The sequence below is a fragment of the Aythya fuligula genome, chromosome 30 (assembly GCF_009819795.1).
Source record: "Aythya fuligula isolate bAytFul2 chromosome 30, bAytFul2.pri, whole genome shotgun sequence".
In the NCBI taxonomy this organism is placed as follows: domain Eukaryota; kingdom Metazoa; phylum Chordata; class Aves; order Anseriformes; family Anatidae; genus Aythya; species Aythya fuligula.
Genome location: NC_045588.1, coordinates 246,145 through 266,401, shown reverse-complemented (window position 1 = coordinate 266,401; position 20,257 = coordinate 246,145). Strand labels below are relative to the sequence as shown.

At 62.4% G+C, this 20,257-nt stretch overlaps 3 protein-coding genes across 4 annotated transcripts; 1 reads left to right on the top strand and 2 right to left on the bottom strand.

Annotated features, from left to right (window-relative positions):
• Positions 1 to 1,444: 1,444 nt before the first annotated feature.
• On the bottom strand, positions 1,445 to 3,928 carry TIMM29 (translocase of inner mitochondrial membrane 29). Its single transcript, XM_032204948.1, is given in 3 exon segments — positions 1,445 to 2,673; positions 2,675 to 2,931; positions 3,889 to 3,928. Coding segments are annotated over 3 exon segments (642 nt in total). The 3' UTR covers positions 1,445 to 2,328.
• A 2,168-nt stretch (positions 3,929 to 6,096) lies between these two features.
• CARM1 (coactivator associated arginine methyltransferase 1) lies at positions 6,097 to 13,700 on the bottom strand. Of its 2 annotated transcripts, none has more exons than XM_032205019.1 (16): positions 13,542 to 13,700; positions 9,956 to 10,081; positions 9,291 to 9,397; positions 9,079 to 9,183; positions 8,881 to 8,991; positions 8,624 to 8,801; positions 8,430 to 8,520; positions 8,255 to 8,336; positions 8,043 to 8,128; positions 7,828 to 7,917; positions 7,600 to 7,737; positions 7,407 to 7,496; positions 7,210 to 7,322; positions 6,999 to 7,076; positions 6,819 to 6,890; positions 6,097 to 6,409 (listed from the first exon to the last, which is right to left on the bottom strand). In XM_032205019.1, the coding sequence occupies exons 1-16, from the start codon at positions 13,684 to 13,686 to the stop codon at positions 6,273 to 6,275; spliced, it is 1,749 nt and encodes a 582-aa protein (XP_032060910.1). In that variant the 5' UTR covers positions 13,687 to 13,700; the 3' UTR covers positions 6,097 to 6,272. The 2 variants fall into 2 exon arrangements, with proteins under 2 accessions (XP_032060910.1, XP_032060911.1); XM_032205020.1 differs by having other exon boundaries at positions 6,819 to 6,887.
• A 4,406-nt stretch (positions 13,701 to 18,106) lies between these two features.
• Positions 18,107 to 20,232, top strand: TMED1 (transmembrane p24 trafficking protein 1). The gene is made up of 4 exons (XM_032204947.1): positions 18,107 to 18,277; positions 18,922 to 19,019; positions 19,099 to 19,285; positions 19,925 to 20,232. Exons 1-4 carry the CDS (start codon positions 18,107 to 18,109, stop codon positions 20,141 to 20,143), a joined length of 675 nt encoding a protein of 224 aa, XP_032060838.1. The 3' UTR covers positions 20,144 to 20,232.
• The last annotated feature ends 25 nt before the right edge of the window (positions 20,233 to 20,257 follow it).

Sequence of the window (20,257 nt, the reverse complement as noted above, 5' to 3'; positions counted from 1 at the left end):
GTGGGGGGCGCGTGCCTCGCGCCTCGTGCGCGCGCCGAGGGCGCCAACGGCTCCGCCGCGCCCCCGCCCTCCCCGGGCCGCGCATGCGCAATGGCGGCGCCACTGCGGCGAAGGGAGGGGGGAGGGGGAGCGGGGGAGGGGGGAGGGGGAGCGGGGGCGGGGAGGGGAGGGGATTTGGGGGGAATTCTGAGAGAAAAGGGTCGGGAGGGGAGCTGGGGGGGTCTGAGGGCGACTCTGAGGGGATTTGGGGGGAGTTCTGAGGGAAAAGGGTCGGGAGGGGAGCTGGGGGGGGTCCTGGGGGGTGTCTGAGGGGAGCTCTGAGGGGATTTGGGACGGGGGCTGAGGGAAAGGGGTCGTGAGGGGACCGGGGGGGGGCTCTGAGGGGCTTTGGGGGGGTCTGTGAGGGATTTGGGATGGGGGCTGAGGGGAAGGGGTCGTGAGGGGAGCTGGGGGGGGTCTGAGGGGAAGGGGCCCTGGGAGGGGGTCTGTGAGCCCAGCACAAACCCACCCGGGGAGCAGGATTTGCCCCAGAACGACGTTTTTTGTGAAATAAATCCGAAAGCCCAGCGTCCACCCCGGCTCAAAACTTGAGCCGGGGGTGGACGCGGGTTTGGGGCGGAAAACGCATGCTGTTTGGGCAAAGTCTGTGGGAAAAGCAAGAAGCGCCGCCGTCCCAGCGGGGCCAGCCGAGGGTCCACGGCCAGCCCAAAATGCTTTTTTTTTTTTTTTTTTTTTTTTTCCTAGTTTTCCACCAAAAGCTTTGCTGCGCGTCGAACAGCGCTCGGGAAAGCCGCCTGGCACAAAATCCTCATTTTTCTCCTCAATTTCCAACCCAGGCGCCGACGGACCCGCGTCGCCTCCTCGAGGAGCCGCTTCCCTCTTACCCAGCCTGTGTAAGAAAACCCCAAATACGTTGAAATATTCCCAAAAAAAGTCCTGCAGCACCACTTCCTAACGGGCCAGCGAGGAACAATTAAGGACGGCAGCAATGGACTCGTGTTCTTTGGCACCAGCCCTGCCCGGCTCTAATTAGCAGCGTAATTAATTAAGCAGAGCCGTGTCTGCCCCACACGCCCCCCCAAAAATGCCAAATTCCATTTTTTGCACTCTTTTTGCCTACTGGTTGATTAATTACAATGGGTGCTGTGGTCTCCATGGCGACGAGACCTCATTAAGACCCAGCTCGTTTGGAGAATGGAAAAACCCTAAAAATAAAACCCCAAATCCCCCCCAACCCACCTGAGCACCGGGGGGTGTGTCACAATCACCAGAATCACCAAAATCCCCCAAAATGCGCTGCGGCCGTACCAGTGATGCTGTTGAGGCGAAACCCTGTGACACCGGGGCCTTTTGGGGTGGTTTTAGCCAAATTTTGAAGGCAATTAAACACTGGCCGTCCTGCCCCTGAGGATTTGGGGAGAAAAAATTGAAAAAAAATGAAAAATATATTAAAAATTTCATTTAAATACATAAATAAATAAATAAAACCTGGTGGTGTGCGTGGAAAACCCCGAGCACTCGGCACTGGCGATAAATAATTAATGGGCTTAATTAATGAAGGGTTAATCGATACTTAGGGGCGGGGTGTTAACCCTGTGCTGATGGGGGAGGTGGGAGGAAGCGGGAAAGGAGGAAAAATTGTGAAAAATTGGGATTGTGGGGATTTGGGGTGGAACGGGGCAGAATGGGGAGAGCGTGGAGTCGATGACATCAAAGCGGCTAAAAAAATAAATAAATAAACAAAAATAAAAGTTGGGGGGTTAAAAATGGGGCCGTGGAGTTGCGGTGACCCCAAAACAGGGTAAAACGGAGTGGATTTGGTGAACGGCCCAGGGACAAGAGAGCATGCCTTTGGGGTGAATATGAGGTGATTGGGGCAAAAGAGCACGGATTTGGGGGGAAACAAATGGGATTACAGCAAACGGCATCACCAACCCAACGGCATCCCAAACCCAGTGGCGCCCCCAACCCCACGGCGTCCCCAACCCAACGGCGTCATCAACCCAATGGTGCCCCAAACCCAACGGCATCACCAACCCAGTGGTGTCGCCAACTCAATGGCATTGCCAACCCAACGGCGTCATCAACCCAACGGCGCGCCCAACCCAATGGCATCACCCACCCAACGGCGTCTCCAACCCAACGGCGTCTCCAACCCAACGGCGTCTCCAACCCAACGGCATCTCCAACCCAACGGCATCTCCAACCCAAAGAGAGCACGGGTTGGGGGAGAACCCAAAGCGTGGCCGCGCCATGACCCTCCGCGCCCAAAACCCCACCGATTTCCCCCAAAAACGTTCCGGCACACGCGCGTTTATTGCCCCGCCGTCACGCCTCGGCGCTGCGCTCAACGTCCGCCAACGCCACGGGGCGGAACTTCTCCATGAAGAGCCTCTCGTTCTCCTCGGAGCGCAGCTGCCGGGCCTCCATGCGCCGCAGGTGGGGAGGAAGGCCGCCGAACTCCTCCTCGTTGACGTCGCAGTCGCGCGTCTTGGCCGCCAGCACCCACCAGCGGCCCCCGAAACCCACGTCCAGCAGGCGGCCGGGCAACTGGAGCCAACGGGGGGCGAGGTGGGGGCAACGCGCCCGGTAGAGCGCCACCCCCTCGTCGTGGGGCGCCTCGTACACCACGGCGGCCACCAGCAGCCCCCGGTACCGCAGCTGCCCCCGGTTCGCGGCGCCGCAGCAGCCGCCCCACGTGCCGCTCGGCCTGGGGGCTGCGGGTGGGGGGCGAGAGGAGCAGCAGGGCCCCCGCCGCCTCCAGCAGGGCCGCCTCGAAGGATTGGGGGTCCGGCACGGCCGCCGCGCAGGCCAGGACCCCCCCCAGCGCCGCCGCCGCCCCCGCCGCGCGCCACGGCCGCTGCCGGGCCCCCAGCACCGCGTCCCGCGCCGCCTCCGCGTAGTCCCGCAGCAGCGCCCGGCACCAGCGGCCTGTGGGTACGGGGGGGGGGGGGCGTCAGGCGTGGCCCCCCCAAATCCTTGACCCCCCCCCAAGTCTTCCCCCATCCATGTCCTTGTCCCCCCCATGCCCTCACACCCCAAGTCCTCGCCCCCCCAAATCCTTGCCCCCTCCACATCCTCCCCTCCCCAAAACCTCCTCACTGGGGGGCAGGGTCCTGGCTGCCCCCCCCCCCCCCACAGACCCCTTTGCTAAGCCCAGGGCATCCGGGCCCCCTTTGGACCCCAAATCCCCTCCCCATCACCCCCAGGGGTGCCCCAGCTGCCCCCCCATGGCCCCCCCCCCAGCATCCCCGGGGGTGGCAGGGCTGCCCCCAGGGACCCCCATTTCACCACAGACTGACCCCAACCCCCCCAGACCCCCCCAAGAGACCCAAGGCAGCCCCCAGACCCCCCAAAGCCCCCCAGTTGGACCTAGGGCAGCCCCCAGCCCCCCCCAGCCCCCCCCATTTCACCCAAAACTGACCCCAACCCCCCCAGACCCCCCCCCCATTGCACTCAAGGCTGACCCCAACCCCCCCAAATTCCCCCCTTGGACCCAGGGCTGCCCCAGCCCCCCCCCGATCCCCCCCCAATTTCACCCAAGTCCCAGGGGTGACCCCAACCCCCCCCCAGCCCCTCCCCCCCCCTTGTACCCAGGGCCGCCCCCAGCCCCCTCCCTCGCCCCTCCCCCCCCACACATTAACCCGTGGGGGGGTCCAGCCCCGCCCCCATCCCCCCCTCACCGAGCCGGGTCCCCGCCAGGCGCCCCCAGGGCCCCCCCCGGCCCCCCCCGGGCTCCTCCATGGCCGCGCCGGATGCGGCCCCGGGCAGGGACCGGAACGTACCAAGGGGGGGGCGAAGGGGGGGGCACCGGAACGTACCAAGGATGGGGGGGGGAGGGGGGGGGGCAGAGGCCGGGCCGTACCATTTTGCCGGGGGGGGGGCCACCGTCAGCGGGAGGGGCCGGGCCCGGATCGGGCCCCGCCATGGCCGCCCCCGAGGAGCTGCGGGGTGAGTGCGGGGGGGGCACCCGGTACCGGGACCCCCCCCCCGGTATTGGGACCCCCCCCCCCCACTTTACAGCCCCCTGCCCCCAATATTGGGACCCCCCCTGTACCGGGACACCCCCCCACCGGTGCCGAGATCCCCCTCCGTTACCGGGACCCCCCCCCCCGGTATTGGGACCCCCCCCAGGCCGCGAGGAGGAGGATGAGGAGGAAGCACCGGGGGACAGCACCGGGCCGAGGTGAGGCGGGGGGGGGTCCCGGGACCGTGGGGGGGGGGGTCCCGGGGGGGTCCCGTGGCCGCGCTCAGCTCCTGGAGGCTGCCGGGGGGGGGGTCTCGGGGGGGTCTCCCCAAAAAAGGTGGTTTTTTTTTTGGGGGACAAGATGCTTTTTTGGAGGTCTCGAGCCCTTCCCTCGGCCCAGTGCCTGCAGTGAGCAGTTTTTGGGGGAAAAAAAGTGCTTTTTGGAGAAAAAGATGCTTGTTTGTGTGTCTGTGTCTCGATTCCTGCCCTCCCCCCAGTGCCCACCGTGAGCATTTTGGGGGGAAAAGGTGCTTTTTTGGGGGTCTCAAGCCCTGCCTTCACCTACATCCCCACCACGGTGAGCATTTTGGGGAGAAACGGTGCTTTTTCGGGGGGAAAGATGCTTTTTTGGAGGTTTTGAGCCCTGCCTTCACCCCAGTACCTGCAGTGAGCATTTTTGGGGGGAAAACGGTGCTTTTTGGGGGAAAATCTGCTTTTTGGGGTGCCTGACGCCGTGTCCCTGGGTGCCCTCAGGCTCGGTGCCGGCGCTCAGCTTCGGGCCCCCCCCGTGGGGCCCCCCCTGCCCCTGCCCCTGGTGCTGCAATGTACGGAATGGGGGGGGGGCAGCGGCCCCCTCCTCACCCCAACCCCAACCCTATCCCAATTAAAACTGCAATTTTTTTTTTTTAAATTGAAATCTAAATTTTTAAAATGTTTAAATCTATATTTTTAAAATTTTAAATTTCTACTTTTTCAAATTACAAAATTCAACATTTTAATTTTTGAAAAAAATCTGAAATTTTTCAATTCCAAATTGTTATGATCGAAAAACCGAAATTTAAAATTTAAAATTTTTAAATTTCTGGTTTTGAAAATTTAATTTTCAAAATTTTAATTTTTGAAAAAATAAAATCTAATTCTCTGAAAATTTTAAATTCTAAAATTTTTTTAAATTCTAAAATTTTCAGAAAACCATTTTTTAAATTTAAATTTCTATTAAAAAATTAATTTTCTATATTTTATTATTTTGAAAAACATAATTTTCTGAAAATTTGAAGTGATAAAATTCTGCTTTTCAAAAACTAAAATTTTAAATTTTTGAAAAAATAGTTTAAATTTCATTTTTTTGAAAAATGGAAAATTTTAAATTTGTGAAAAATTTAAATGTTGACTTTTTTAAACTTTCTTTTTTTATTATTATTAAAAAAAGCCTCACTGGGGGGGGTGCGGGGGGGGCTTTTCCTCCCAGCCCTACTCCTACCAGCAGCCGCCCGACCCGAGCCCGGTGTCACCCCAGCCAACGCCTCGCTGGGGGGGTCCCACCAGGTGCCCCCCCCCCCCCCCCAATTGACCCAAAACCATGGAAATTACCGCGAGGCTGAGCCCCCCCCCACCCCCTCTGCTCCTTCCTACCTGGGGGGGTCCCGGGGGGGCTGGGGAGGGGGCGACAGCCGAAACGCTCCTTGGAAACCCTCCCGTTTATTGGGTACTACAGCCGCTATCCTGGGGGGGGGGCACCCGGCGGGGGGGGCCACGCCGCCGCCTTCCCCCCCCCGCTACTCCCCGAGGCCCCGGGGGGGGTCCCGGGGGGGTCGTCCCCCCCCCTCGAGGCTTTGCAAAGGAAAAGGGAGAGGAGCTCGCGCCACGAGCTAACGGACACCAGCGCGGCCCCCCCCCCCCGAACAGAGGCCCCCACGCCACCCCTTTTGGGGCCAAAAGAGGAGGTTTTGGTACATTCATCCTTTTCTCCCCCCCCCCCCCCAGGGGGTGGCCCCCGGCTGCGATGGCCCCGAAGCGGCGTCAGCTCCGCCGGCTCAGCTTCAAAATGAGGAGAAAAACCCCCAAAAAAATCCAAAAAAAAAAAAAATCAAAATTCCAAAAAAAAAAAAACAAAATCCAAAAAAATCCAAATAAAATAAAATTAAAACAAAAAAACCTGTCCGTGTCCAACGTCGAAGAGCGGCTGCGTCTAACGGGGTGGGGGGGGGGTGTGTGTGTGTGGGGGGGGGGTGGGAAGCAGCCCCGGCGGTGTTTTTGGGGTGGTTTTGGGGGTTTTTGGTGGCGCCGTCAGTCCGGGGGGGAGCCCTTAGCTCCCGTAATGCATTGTGTTGGTGGTGATGGACATGGGGGAGGCCATGGAGATGGGGGGGCCGCCCATGGTGAACTGGCTGTTGAGGGGGTAGTGGGCGCTGGAGCCCCCGCCGCTCTGCCCGCCGGAGGAGCCTGGGGGGGCGAGAAAGGGGGGGTTATGGGGGGTGATGGGGGGTAATGGGGGCTGGGGGGGTAAGAAGGGGGAGTAATGGGGGGTGCGGGGGGCAAAAGGGGGGTAATGGGGGCTGGGGGGGGCAAAAGGGGGGGTAATGGGGGCTGGGGGGGGTGTTATGGGAGGATAATGGGGCTGGGGGGGCGAGAAGGGGGGTTAATGAGGCCGTGATGGTTATTAGGGGGTTGTGGGGGGGCGTTAGGGGGCTGTAGGGATTCTTATGGGGTCGGGGGGGGCATTAGGGGTTATTATGGGGTCGTGGGGGGGCATTAGGTGGCCGTGGGGGTTATTACAGGGTCAGGGGGGTTATTATGGGGTCGGGGGGGTTATTATGGGGTCAGGGGGGGGTTATTTTGGGGTGGGGGGTACCTTGGACGATGCCGGTGCTCATGATGGAGCCCATCCTGGAGTGAGTGTGGTTCACGATGCCGGTGTTGGCTGCTGAGAGAGGAGAGGCTGGGGGGCTGCCAGGGCTCTGCGGCCCCCCACCCCGGGAGACCCCCGAGGACCCCCTCCCGACCCCGTGTGCCCCCCCCCAGTGCCCCTCACCTAGAGGAATGAGGTTGTTGTGGCCGACGTTGGAGCCGCCGGCGATGACGCTGCTGAGGTCGTACGCCGCGGGCATCCCTGCACCGAGACAGATGGGGGGACACAATTCAAACCCCCCAGCCCCAAAAAAAACAAAGTGGGGGGGCCCAGCCTTCCCCCAGCGAGCCAGGAGGAAGGCGGCACTGGTCAGACTGGGAGCACTGGGACCCACCGGCCACGGCCATGCCGCTGCTCATGTTGTAGGAGCTGCCCGTGTTCCACATGTTCTCCGACGGCGACGTGTAGTGGGAGCCGGGGGGGGGCGACGGGGTGGTGCCCGTGTACCTGGGGGGGGGGGACACAGGAGCGGTGAGGGCTGGGTGTGCTGTTGCCCCCCCCCCAGCCCCCGCTGTCGCCCCCCAGCCCCACCTGAAGAAGGGATTTTTCAGGTCCAGGAGGTTGCTGGATTTGGAGCCCGTCTGGTCCACCTGTGCCACGATGCTGATGTCGTAGCTCTGCCTGGGGGGGGGGCACACAAATATTTATGTTATATATCGACCCAAATTTATCCATTTCAATCCAGATTTATAGAAAAATGGGATCTTGGAGGGGGGGGTCCCACCTCTTGTTGGCGATGAGCAGGCAGGTCCCTGAGAGCGTGTCCCCGGCTTTGGCGAAGAGCGGCGACTGGAAGAGGCAGCGGACCTGGTACCAGTGCGTCAGCGGCTCGGTGGGGGCCGTCGAGAGCCACACGGTCATGCTGGGGGGGGGCACAACGGGACGGGGAGGGGGTCAGCAGGGTGCCGGGGGGGGGGTCTGGGTGGGTGCCGGCGCCCTCCCCGCCGCCTACATGGAGCCGATGAAGGCGACGTCGAACCAGAAGGCGAGGCCGTGCACCAGCCCCGAGTGCAGCATGTGGAACTTGAAGGGGATTTCTATCCTGGAAAAGCCAAAAAAAAATAAAAGGGGGGGGGGGTCAGGGGCTGAGCTGCGCCCCCCCCCTTCCCAAAAAGGGCCTCAGGGTCCCAAAACCCCCAAAAAATCAAACACGAAGCCACCCCCCACCTGTGCAAGTCGCCCTCTTTGGCTTCTAAGAAGTTGACCGTGTACTTGACCGACTTGGCCATCAGGATCCGGATATCGAAGGTGTCCTGGGGGCAGAGGGGGGGGGAGTTGGCTGGAGAGGCCCCCCCCCAAAAAAAAAAAAACAACACAACACAAACACCACCCCTTGGTGCTTGCTGTGCCCCCCCCTACACATCCTGGCAGCGGCTCACCACCACGGGCTGTCGGAAATACTCGTCCACCGCGGCGCCGCGCAGCGCCGACAGGTCCACGCCGTGGAACGAGGGCTGGTACCTGGGGGAGCAGAACCCCATCAGCCCACCCAGGGGGGTCCGAGGGGGTCCGGGGGGGTCTGGGGGGGGGGCAAGGAAAGCTCTGGAAGCTCACCAGAAGTTGGCCTTGGTGAACTGCTCCATGTAGAGCTGCTCGTCCGTGAAGGGCGCCAAGTGCACGTCGCCGATGGTGGGGAACATGTTACCTGAGGAGGGGGCGCAACGGGGAGGGTTGTTGGCAACTGGGGGGGCTCGGTGCTGGCCGGGGGGGGGGTTCCCTAGACCTGTGAGCCCCCCCACGGTGCTCACCGCTGGGTTTGAGGTACTTCTTGGCGTGCAGGTAGCTCTCCAGCATGCGCTCGTTGAACAGCATGTAGCCCATGGGCTCCGAGATGATGACGTCCACCTGCTCGGGCAGCGACACCTCCTCCACCTTGCCGGGGATCACCACGATGCGCTCCGTCAGGTTGTTGCTCTTCACCAGCACCTGCACGGGGAGATGCTCAGCACAGCCCCCCCAGCGCTCCCAGTACGGCCCCAGTGCTCCCAGTACGGCCCCCCCCGACCTCGGCGTGCTGCGCCATGGTGCTGGCCTCCACGGCGTAAATCTTCCGGGCGCCCGCTTGCGCCGCGAAGAAGGAGAGGATGCCCGAGCCACAGCCCACGTCCAGGACGATCTGGGGGGGGCAGAAAATAAATGGGGGGGGTCCAGGGAACCCCCCAGAAAAATTTAGGGTTCCCCAAAATCCCCGGGGGGGGCTGACCTTGTCCTTGAAGTCGCTGTGGTTCTGCAGGATGGCGCGCTGGTAGGTGCCCGTCCGCACGTAGTCCTGCATCATGTTCTGCTGCTGCGACAGGTACCCGTAGAACTGGGGGGGGGGAGGAAAAAAACACAAATTGGGGGGGTCACGGGGGTAAAATACCGGGGAGGGGGTCCCGAAAAGGCCAAGCCACCCCCCCCCAGCCCCTTTGGCACCTGGAAGTACTGCACGGCCGACGACTCCTCCGTCCGCTCGCTGAACACCGAGCGCTCCGTGTTGTGCCCCCGGCAGTTCTTCAGGATGTTGTAGAAGGAGCAGAAATCTGGGGGGGGGGGCGTATTTAATTGGGGGGGGGCATCTTTAATCCGTAGGGGGGGTATTTAACCCGGGAGGGGGGTATTTAACCCGGGGGAGGGGGTATTTAACACCATCAGGGGGAATGGAACCGGGAGGGATGGGGGGGATGAAACTGGGGAGGGGGCATTTAATGGGGGGGCATATTTAACCGGGGGGGGGCATATTTAACACGGGGGGGGAATACTGAATCGGGGGGAGGGGGGATATTTAACTGGGGGGGGGGACATGTTTAACTGGGGGGAGTATTTAACTGGAGTGTGTGGGGGGGAATTGAACCTTGGGGGGGATATCTAACCCCAGTGGGGGGGGAATATTTAAATGGGGGGGAATTTAACCCAAGGGGGGGGTATTTAAACATGTGGGGGGGGGGGGAATTAACCTGGGGGGGGGTATTTAATCAGGGTGGGGGGATATTGAACTGGGGGTGTGGGCATTGAACTGGGGGTGAGGGATATTGAACCGGGGGGGGGTTATTTGTCGGGGGGGGGGGGGGTGTTTTTTTTTGGGGGGGGGGGGGGGTTACCGTTGGGGGTGGCGAACTGCACGAGGACGCTGTTGCAGCCCAGCGTGACGATGAAGGACTGCTTGCCCACGCGGCTGCACTCGGTCTCGCGGGACACGGAGCACTTGAACACGCAGACGTCTTCATCTGGGGGGGGGGCACGAAAAAAAGGGGGGGGCACCAGCACCTCGTTAGGGTCATTAGGGTCATTAAGGTCATTAATCGGGTGCCGAACCCTCCGGGCACGACCCATTGTCGCCCCTGCAATGCCCCCAGCGCCCTTCGCTGTGATAGTTAGCGCCCTTCTACAGCTAATTAGAGCAATTAATGATAATTAATTAGCCCCCCCCCTCCGGTGATCAGCTCGGGGGGTGTCCCCAAAGCTTCCCAGCAGCCAAAATCTGGCAGTGGGGGGGGCAAAATCCCAAAGTGGGGGTGTGGGATGGGACCGGGCCGGGCCAGGAGGGGTCGTTAGCTGCCAAAGTTCATTAGTGGGGTTCTAATTAGTGCCTAATTAGCAGCCACGTTGCCTTGTGGAGAGGGAGGGGGTGGTGCCAGGATGCCCCCGCGGTCCCTGTCCCAAAAACCAGGGGATTAGCCCCAAGGCGGCATCACAAAAAGGGGTCTGGGGGGGGGTGAAAGAACTGGGGTGAAATCCGGCCAATTTGGGGCTCTCCTCATTGACCCCCCCCAGGAGCTTCGTTAAGGACTGGTGAGCAAACGCCGTAATTAAATGAGGCCGATCAATTAAAGCGGCGTAATTAGCACCTGCCGGGAGGGGGGGGGAAGGAAGAAACGGGTCAGGTCAGCAGCAGCCCCCAGTGCCCCCCCCCCCAATCAGAAATTGGAAATAAAAACGCAAAATAGTTAAAAATTGAGAAAAGAAAAATGAAAATAATTAGAAATGAGAAGAATTAAAACGAAAATAACAGCTAAAAATGAAAATAAGTAAAAATGAAAATAATAACTAAAAATGAAAATAAGTAAATAATTAAAAAGTACAAAAATAAAAATTAAAAATAATAAAAATAAAAAATAGAAAAACAAAAAGTAAAAAAACAAACGATTAAAAATACTAAAAATTAAAACAAAAATAAAAATTAAATAAAAATGAATAAAAATGAAAGCCTTGGCTCGGGGAAGGGAGCGGGAGCCGGGGCTCATTTGCATAAATTAGCATACGGGGCCGGGGCCGATCCCTTTGTGGGGCGAACACAATGGCGGGGAGGGGGGGGGGGGGGGGGGGGGAGGCAGAAAATTGGGTTAAAAAAGCGCCGAAAAGGGGCCAGGCGCTGGCGGCGCAGACAAAGAGCTCGGCGCCAGGCCCCGGCCCCGCGCGGCGCCCGCTGGAAAGGCCCCAAAACGCCGCTATTTTGGGCCGGGGGGGCGGGGGGGGCACGGATCGACTTTCCCGGCCTCCTCCCCCCCCCATAGCGCCCGGCCCGGCCCAGTTTGGCCCCCCAGTACTGCCCAGTTTGGCCCAGTTTGCCCCCCCCCCCAGTACTGCCTGGTCTGGCCCCGTTTGCCCCCCCCCCCGGTTTGGCCCAGTTTGCCCCCCCAGTATTGCCCAGTTTGGCCCTGTTTGGCCCCCCAGTACCACCCAGTTTGGCCCAGTTTGCCCCCACCAGTACTGCCCAGTTCCCCCTCCCAGTATTGCCCAGTTTGGCCCCCCCCAGTACTGCCCAGTTTGCCCCCCCAGTATTCCCCAGTTCGGCCCCATTAAGCCCCCCAGTAGCGCCCCATGTGCCCCTCCCCCGTGCCCGCTCCCAGCCCCCCCAACCCCAAATTCCCCCCCCAGAGCCCCCCCAAACCCCCTGGGTCTGGCTCCCAAGGCCCCATTAACCCCCCCCGGCCCCATTAAACCCCCCCATGAACCCCGTTCCTGTTCACCCCCAGCCCCATTAACCCCATGACCCCCCCCAAACCCCATGACCCCCCCCAACTTCCCCCCCCATTAAAGCCCCCAACCCTATTAACCCCCCCAAACCCCCCCGACCCCCCTCCCAGCCCTATTACCTCCCCCCACCCCAGGAACCCCCCCAAACCCCATAGCCCCCCCAGTTCCCCCCCAAGCCCTATTAACCCCCCAGCCCCATTAACCCCCCCATGACCCCCCCATACCCCCTCTGGCCCTATTAACCCTTTCAGTCCCATACTAGACCCCCCCCCCACGCCCTATTACCCCCCCCATAGCCCCCCCCCCCTTTCCCCCTTCGGCCCTATTAACCCTTTTGGCACCAGAACTCCCCCCAGAACCCCCCAAACCCCCCCTGGCCCTACTAACACCCCCCCCGGCCCCATAACCCACCCCCCAAACCCAATAGCCCCAGCCCCTGGCCCTATTGACCCCCCCCCAGCCCTATTAACCCCCCCCCCAGACCTCCCCCGTACCCCATAACCCCCCCACACCCTCCCTGACCCCATACTGCCCTGGCCCCATTACCCCCCCCATACCCCCACAGACCCCAAATGCCCCCACATTCCCCCATAACTCCCCCCAGACCCCCCTGGCCCCATTACCCCCCCCCCCCCAGACCCCATAACTCCCCCCGGCCCTATTAACCTCCTCCCATTAATCACCCAGCCCTATTACCCCCCCCCCCCCCATTATCCCCCAGCCCTATTAGCCCCCCCAGACCCTGTAACTCCCCAACCCCCCCATTCCCCATCACCTTCCAATACCCCCCTGGCCCTATTAACCCCCCCCCATTACCCCCTAAATTCCTATCCCCCCTCGGCCCCATTAACCCTTTCCACCCCCCCAGCCCCCATTACTCCCCCAGACCCCATTAATCCCCCCAACCCTCCCCAATCCCCCATTACCCCCCCATTACACCCCCAATCCCATTAACCCCCTCACTCCCCTATTACCCCCCGTTCCCCATAAACCCCTCATTACCCCTCCATCCCCCCTCCCATTCCCCATCAAGCCCCCATCCCCCCCCATTAATCCCATTAACCCCCCCATCCCCTATTAAGGCCCCCCATCCCTCATTAACCCCCCCCCCAACCCCATTGACCCCCCCACACCCCCTCCATCCCCCATTAGCCCCTGGCTTCATTAACCTCCCCCATAACCCCCCCATCCCCCATTAAGCCCCCATTACCCCCCCCACCCCATTACCCCCCCACACCCCATTAACCTCTCCCATCCCCCATAACCCCCCCCATTACCTCCCCGGCCCCATTAAGGCCCCCACACCCCCTCGGCCCCATTATTCCCCCATAACCCCCCCCATTACCCCATTAACCCCCCATCCCCCCCATTAACCCCACAATCCTCCCTCGGCCCCATTACCTCCCCCACACCCCCCATAACCCCCCTCCCATCCCCCATTAACCCCCCATCCCCCCCATTATCCCCCCCCGGCCCCTATTAACCCCCCCATCCCCTATTCACTCCCCCATTACCTCCCCCAGCCCCATTATTCCCCCACAACCCCCCCCATTACCCCCCATCCCCTATTAACCCCCCCCACCCCCCATTACCCCCCCAGCCCCATTATTCCCCATTATTCCCCCATTATTCCCCCATTATTCCCCCATAACCCCCCCCATTACCCCCCCACACCCCCCATAACCCCCCCCTCGCCCCCCCCCGACTCACGGCCGTAGAGCGCGAGCGCGGCGCTGTCGGGCCCGGTGCGGACCTCGAGGCGCAGCGGCTGCTGCTCCTGGTGCCGCTGCAGCTCCCCGTTGGCGTCGCCGATCGTCAGCAGCCGCACGCCGCCGAACACCGACACGGCGGCCATCTTCAGCCCCCCCCCGCGCCACGGGGGAGGGGGGGGGGGGGCACGGCCACGGGAAACCGGGGCTGCGGGGGGGGGGGGGCGGAACGGGAAGGAGCGCCCCCATGTGGGCTGGAGGGCGAGGGGAGGGAGGGAGGGGAGGGAGGGGAGGGAGGGAGGGGAATGGGGTGGGGAGGGGAGGGGAGGGGAGGGGAGGGGAAGGAGGGAGGGGAATGGGGTGGGAATGGGAAATGACTGGGATGGGACTGGGGTGGGACTGGGATGGGACTGGGATGGGACTGGGATCAAACTGGGATGGGACTGGGAGGGAACTGGGGTGGGAATGGGATAAAACTGGGACGGGACTGGGAATGGGGATGGGAACTGGGATCAAACTGGGAGGGAACTGGGATGGGACTGGGGTGGGGAGGGGAACAGGAACAAGAATGGGAACTGGGATGGAACTGGGATGGGACTGGGATGGGAACTGGGACAGGAACCAGGATGGAAATGGGAACTGGGGCAGGGGAACGGGATGGGGATGGGGTCAGGATGGGGACAGGAACAAGAACTGGGACGGGAACCGAGGATCAAACCGGGATGGGGACACGGATGGACTGGGATGGGGATGGGAACTGGGATGGTAATGGGAACGGAACCAGGGACGGAACCGGGATGGGAACGGGAACTGGGAAGGGAACTGGGATGGGAACCGGGCCCAGGAACCCAAAGCAGGAACCAAGAAGCAGGCACAGCCCCAGCCCCGTCCCGTCAGCGGGCAGCCAACGCCTTTATTGACACCATTTGGGGGGGTCCCAGAGGGGTCCTGGGGGGTCCCGGGGGGGTCCCGGGGGGCTCGGTCCATCCATCCGTCCATCCGTCCGTCCGTCCGTCCGTCCTCACGCGGCCGATCTGAAGGTGCTGAAGTGGGGCCGGGCCGGGGAGGGCGAGCGGGGCCGCGGGGCGGGGGGGCCGGGGGGGCTCTGCACTGGGACGGAGGCTGTGGTGAGCGGAGCCCCCCGGGGGGGGCACCCCCAGCGGCCCCACAGCGGCCCCCCAGCGGCCCCATAGCGGCCCCACAGCGGCCCTGCTCACCACAGGGGCTCCGAAGACGCGGTTCTCGTAGCAGAGCTCTGCCAAAGGGATGGGGGGGGCGTTAATGGGGTGTCCCCATAGACGGGGCCGTGCTGACCCTGTATGGGGTGCCGTGAGCTGGTAATGGGGTCACTGGTTCTGACATGGTGTGGGGTTACTGGGTCCTGACCCAGTATGGGGTCACCAGATCCCCAACCCGTTATGGGGTCACCAGGCCCTGACCCAGTATGGGGTCACTGGTTCCCAACCCAGTATGGGGTCACTGGGTCCCCAACACATTATGGGGTACCAGATCCCAACACATTATGGGGTACCAGTTCCCGACCCTTTTGGGGTCACCGGGCCCCGACCCTTTTGGGGTCACGGTTTCCCTCCCCGTTGGGGTGCCGGTGCCCTACCCGTTGTGGGGTACCCCATCTCGGTCCAGCACGTCTCCGTGTGCCTGCAAAACAAACCCCATGGCAGCCCCGGGGGGGGGCATTTCGGGACGGGAGGAGGCTGTGGGGTGGGGGCTGCCATGGGGTGTGGGGGGGTCCAAATGCTGCCCCCCACCCCTCGGCACCCCCCCCGTGCCCCCCCACCTCGCTCACCTCGCCGCCCGCCGCCGTCCGGCCCTGGCTGCCGGGGAAGAAAAGGGGCTTTGTAGGGCGGCGGGGAGCCCCCCGGGGACCCCCACCCCAAAATCCAGACCCCCCCCCCGCCCCCCCCCCAGCACCTCGCCACGCCGCCGCCGCCGCCACCGCCGCCAGCACCAGGACGGCCGCGCTCAGCACCACCGCGAGCAGCCAGGGCCGAGCTAAAGGGGAAGGCAGGGACGGGGCTGGGGGGGGACCTGCCGCGACCCCCGGGGGGTGGGGGAAACGGGGAGACCCCCCCCGTGTCCCCGTAGCCCCCCCGTGTCCCTGTAACCCCCCCCACATCCCTATAACCCCCCCCATGTCCTTATAACCCCCCGTGTCCCCATAGCCTCCCCGTGTCCCTATAACCCCCCTGTGTACCCGTAACCCCCCCGTGTTCCCCCCATGTCCCTATAACCCCCCCATGTCCCCATAGCCCCCCCCGTGTCCCTATAACGCCCCCGTGTCCCTATAACGCCCCCGTGTTCCTGTAGCCCCCCCATGACCCCATAACCCCCCCGTGTCCCTGTAGGCCCCCCCTGTGTCCCCATAACCCCCTCATGTCCCCATAACCCCCCCGTGTCCCCATAGCCCCCCCCGTGTCCCCATAGCCCCCCCGTGCCCCTATAACCCCCCCGTCCCCGTACCTCCCAGCTGCGCCGCCGAGGTGGGCGCAGGAGGAGGCGTGGGTGTGAAGTTGGGGATGCAGGCGGCGTCCTCCGAGGCTGCGGGTTTTGGGGACAAATGTGGCGGTTTTGGGGCCGAACGCGGCAATTTTTGGGCTGAACACGGCAATTTTGGGGCCAAACGCAGTGGTTTTGGGGCTGAACTTGGCAATTTTGGGGCTGAATGCAGCAGTTTGGGGGCCAAATGTGGTGTGGTGGGTTTGGGGCCGAATGCGGCAGGTTTGGGGTCAAATGTGGCAGTTTTGGGGCTGAACACGGCAGTTTCAGGGATGAACGCAGGAGTTTTGGGGTCAAATGTGATGGTTTTGGGGCCCAACACGGCAATTTTGGGGCTGAACGCAGTGGATTTGGGGTGCAACGCGGTGATTTAGGGAGCAGAACATGGCCATTTTGGGGCCCAACGCGGTGATTTTGGGGCCAAACAGGGCATTTTGGGGGCCAAACGCGGCGATTTCGGGGTTGAACGCGGCGGTTTCGGGGCCAAACATGCCAATTTTGGGTCCGAACGCGGTGATTTCATCCCCAGCCTCGCACCATTCACCACGATCTCGGCGCTGAGCTCCGACACCTGCCAGGCGCTGCCGTTGTAGCTCCGGTACCGGCACCGGTAGCACCGGGCCCCTTCCGCGGCCTCGTTTAGGACGAAATCCACCTTATTTTGGCCCGGGGGGGGCCGTGAGGCTCTGCAGCGGCCCCGTGGTGCCGGTGCCGAGGAGCTCGAAGGTGCTGCCGGCGAAGCGCCGCGGGGCGAAGCAGCTGATCCGCGCCGCGCCCGACACGAGGCCGAGCGGGGCCGGGGCGAGCTGGGGGGCTGCCACGGCTCCTGGGGGGGCACCGGGATGGTTCAGGGGGGCTCCCAGCCCGGCCCTGGGCTTCATTTTGGTGGGCTGGGGGGTGACGTACCTGCCACCAGGAGGAGAAGCTTCAGCCTCATCCTCATCCTCCTCCCGCGGGGCCCGGCACGCACCGGCCCCGCGGGGTCGGGTTTTTGCTCAAGAGCGAGTTTCATCACTCAGGAAGGAAATGACAGAGCAGGGATTGGGCTTTGGCTTCGCCCCGTTGCACAAAGAGGCGTTTTTTCGACCCAAATCCACCCCAACCCCAAAAAAAAAAAAAAGATTTTATTTCCACCCCAAAAACCCCAAAATCCCGGCCACATCCTGCGCGCAACGGGGTCACGGTGTGCGATATCGCCAGGCTCGCTGCCAAATTATCGCAACGGGGCGAGGGGGGGCAAACCCCCCAAATCCCCTCCTGGCCCCCCCAAAACCTGCTCCAGCCCCCCCCCAGCTGGCCCAGGACCCCCAGAACCTCACTGGGACCCCCAGAACTGCCCCAGGGCCTCCCGAATGTGCCCCCCCGGGCCTTTCGGACCTGCCCCGGCACCTCCCAGGGCTGGGCCAGGGCCCCCACAACTGCCCCAGGGCTCCAGGTTCTGCCCCAGGGGCCCCCAAACCTGCCCCAGGGGTCTCGTATCTGCCCCAGGGGTCTCAAACCTGCCCCAGGGGTCCCCAAAATCTGCCCCATGGCCTCCCAAATCTGCCCCAGGGGTCTCACATCTGCCCCAGGGTCCCCCAGGTTTGCTCCAGGGGGTCTCAAACCTGCCCCAGGCCCCCCAAACCCGCCCCAGCCCCCCCCAATCTGCCCCATCTGCCCCAAACGCGCCCCCCCAAACTGCCCCCGCCCCCCCCCCACCCCGCCGCGCGGGGCATGGTGGGGCCCCGCCCTGCCCTAAGAGCCCCCCGGAGGGGCGGGGCCAGGCCCCTACGAGGGGGCGGGCGCAGCTCGGGGCGGCCCAGCCAATGAGAACCCGGGCCGCCGCGCGCCGGCAGCGAGCGACCAATGGGAGCGCGCCGCGGCCGCCGCGAGGCCCCCTCCCACCCCTCCGGCCCCGCCCCCTCCCACCCGCGGGCGGCCGCGGCGCCGCCTGCAGGCCCCGCCCCCCGCCTCCCGCCGCACGGCGCCGCTCCCGCCTCAGGCACCGCCGCGGCCACCCCCTGCGCCGAGGGGGGCGGGGCCCGCCTTAAAGGCGCAGCGCGGTGCAAGATGGCGGCCCCCTGGCTGTGGCTGCTGGGCCTGGCGGCCTGGGCTCGGCCGGGCTCCGCGCTGCCGCCGCCGCCCCCGGACGCGGAGGTGACGTTCGTGCTGCCCGCGGGGCGCCGCGAGTGCTTCTACCAGGGGGCGCCCGGCAACGCCTCCATGGAGGCCGAGTACCAGGTGCCGGGGGGCGGGGCCGCGGCCGGGAGCGGAGGGGGCGTGGCTTGAGGGACGGGGGCGTGGTTTGTACCAGAGGGGGGGGCGGGGCTTGTGGGAGGGGGTGGGGCTCTACCGCAGGGGGCGGGGCTTGGGTTGGAGGCACCGGGAGGGGACCGGGGTGGGTACCGGAGGGGGCGTGGCTTGTGTGAGGGGCGTGGCTTTGTGGGTTGGGGGCGTGGTTTGTGCAGTAGAGGGCGGGGCTTGTTGGAAGGGGCGGTGCCGTACCGGCAGGGGGCGGGGCTTGTGTGAGGGGGCGGGGTCGGTACCGGAGTGGGCGGGGCCTGAGTCGGAGGCACCGGGAGGGGACCGGGGTCGGTACCGGAGAGGGGCGTGGCCGGTACCGGAGAGGGGCGGGGTTTGTGCGAGGGGGCGGAGCCTGGGTCGGTGGCACCGGGAGGGGACCGGGGCCGGTACCGGGGCCGTACCGGGGTGGGGGGGCACCCCCAGGCCCCGTACCGGGGGCACCGCCGGGACCCGCAGCCCACGGGGTCGAGGCACCGGGAGGGTCCCGGTGACGCTGGGAGGGGCACGGGGGGGAACGGGCCCGGTACCGGAGCAGAAGGAGGAACCGGAGGCGGGGGGGGGGGGTCCCGGTGTCTCTGCAGGTGATCGGCGGCGCGGGGCTGGACGTGGATTTCTCCCTGGAGAGCCCCTCGGGGCTGCTGCTGGTCAGCGAGCACCGCAAGTCGGACGGCGTCCACACGTGAGAGCGGCACCGGCGGCACCGGCACCGGCAGCACCGGCCCCGCGCTCAGCCCCCTTTTCCCCCCCTGTCCCCGCAGCGTGGAGCCCACGGAGGCGGGCGACTACAAGCTGTGCTTCGACAACTCCTTCAGCACCATCTCGGAGAAGCTCGTCTTCTTCGAGCTCATCTTCGACAGCGCCCAGGACGCCGCCGACGCCGCCGACGCCTGGCTGGAGGCAGCGGAGCCCGAGGACCTGCTGGACGTCAAGATCGAGGACATCAAGGTGCGGGGGGACCGGGGGGGGCACAGGATTTTGGGGAGCCGAGTGAAGGCGTTTTGCTCTTTTTTCTGTTTTTTTTTTTTTTTGTTTGTTTGTTTTTTTTTGCGTGTTTTTCTGTTTGTTTTTTGTTTTTTTTTTTGTTTTGTTCTTTTTTTTTTGTTTTTGTTCTGTTTTTTTTTTGTTTGTTTGTTTTTGTTTTTCTATTTTTTGTTTGTTTTTTGTGTTTTTTTGCTTTTGTTTGTTTGTTTTTTTCTGTTTTTTTGTTTTTTTTTTGTTTGTTGTATTTTTTTGTATTTTTTGTTTTTGTTTTGTTGTTTTTTTTTTTGTGTTGTTTTTTGGTTTTATTTGTTTTTTGTTTCTTTTTTGTGTTTCTTTTTTGTTTTGTTTTTTTTGTTTTTGTTTTTTTTTTGTTTTTTTTTTTGTTTTTTTTTGCGTTTTTTGTATTTTTTTGTATTTTTTGTTTTGTTTTTGTTTTGTTGTCATTGCTGTTTTTTGTTTTTTGTATTTTTTTGTATTTTTTGTTTTTTTTTGGGTTTTTGTTTTGTTTTGGTTTTGTTTTGGTTTTGTTTTGTTGTTGTCATTGTTGTTGTTTTTTGTTTTTAGTAATTTTTTTGTTTGTTTGTTTGTTTTTTGTGGTTGCAGGAATCCATCGAGACCATGCGGAGCCGGCTGGAGAGGAGCATCCAGATGCAGGCGCTGCTGCGAGCCTTCGAGGCGCGGGACCGCAACCTGCAGGAGAGCAACCTGGGCAGGGTCAACTTCTGGTCGGCCGTCAACCTGGGGGTGCTGGTGCTGGTGGCCTTCCTGCAGGTCTACCTGCTCAAGAGCCTCTTCGAGGACAAGCGGGCCGTGCGGACGTAGCGGGGGGGGCGCCGGGACGTGCCCCCCCTGCTCCGTAAATTGCTGCTTTTCCTCTTTTCCCCCCCGTAATGATTAAAATCGGCTTTGTAGCCCGGTGTCGCGGCTGGTTTGGGG

Bases quoted from the DNA above. Each gene is read 5' to 3' on its own strand.
- CARM1 (XM_032205019.1), bottom strand. From the start codon at position 13,686: ATGGCCGCCGTGTCGGTGTTCGGCGGCGTGCGGCTGCTGACGATCGGC. The intron at 8,802-8,880 runs GTCGGGGGGGGC...CTCCCCGTGCAG, and splicing joins CCATGGCGCAGCACGCCGAG to GTGCTGGTGAAGAGCAACAA. The intron at 7,323-7,406 runs GTGGGGCTGGGG...CCCCCCCCCCAG, and splicing joins CTGAAAAATCCCTTCTTCAG to GTACACGGGCACCACCCCGT.
- TMED1 (XM_032204947.1), top strand. From the start codon at position 18,107: ATGGCGGCCCCCTGGCTGTGGCTGCTGGGCCTGGCGGCCTGGGCTCGG. The intron at 18,278-18,921 runs GTGCCGGGGGGC...GTGTCTCTGCAG, and splicing joins CCATGGAGGCCGAGTACCAG to GTGATCGGCGGCGCGGGGCT. The intron at 19,020-19,098 runs GTGAGAGCGGCA...CTGTCCCCGCAG, and splicing joins AAGTCGGACGGCGTCCACAC to CGTGGAGCCCACGGAGGCGG.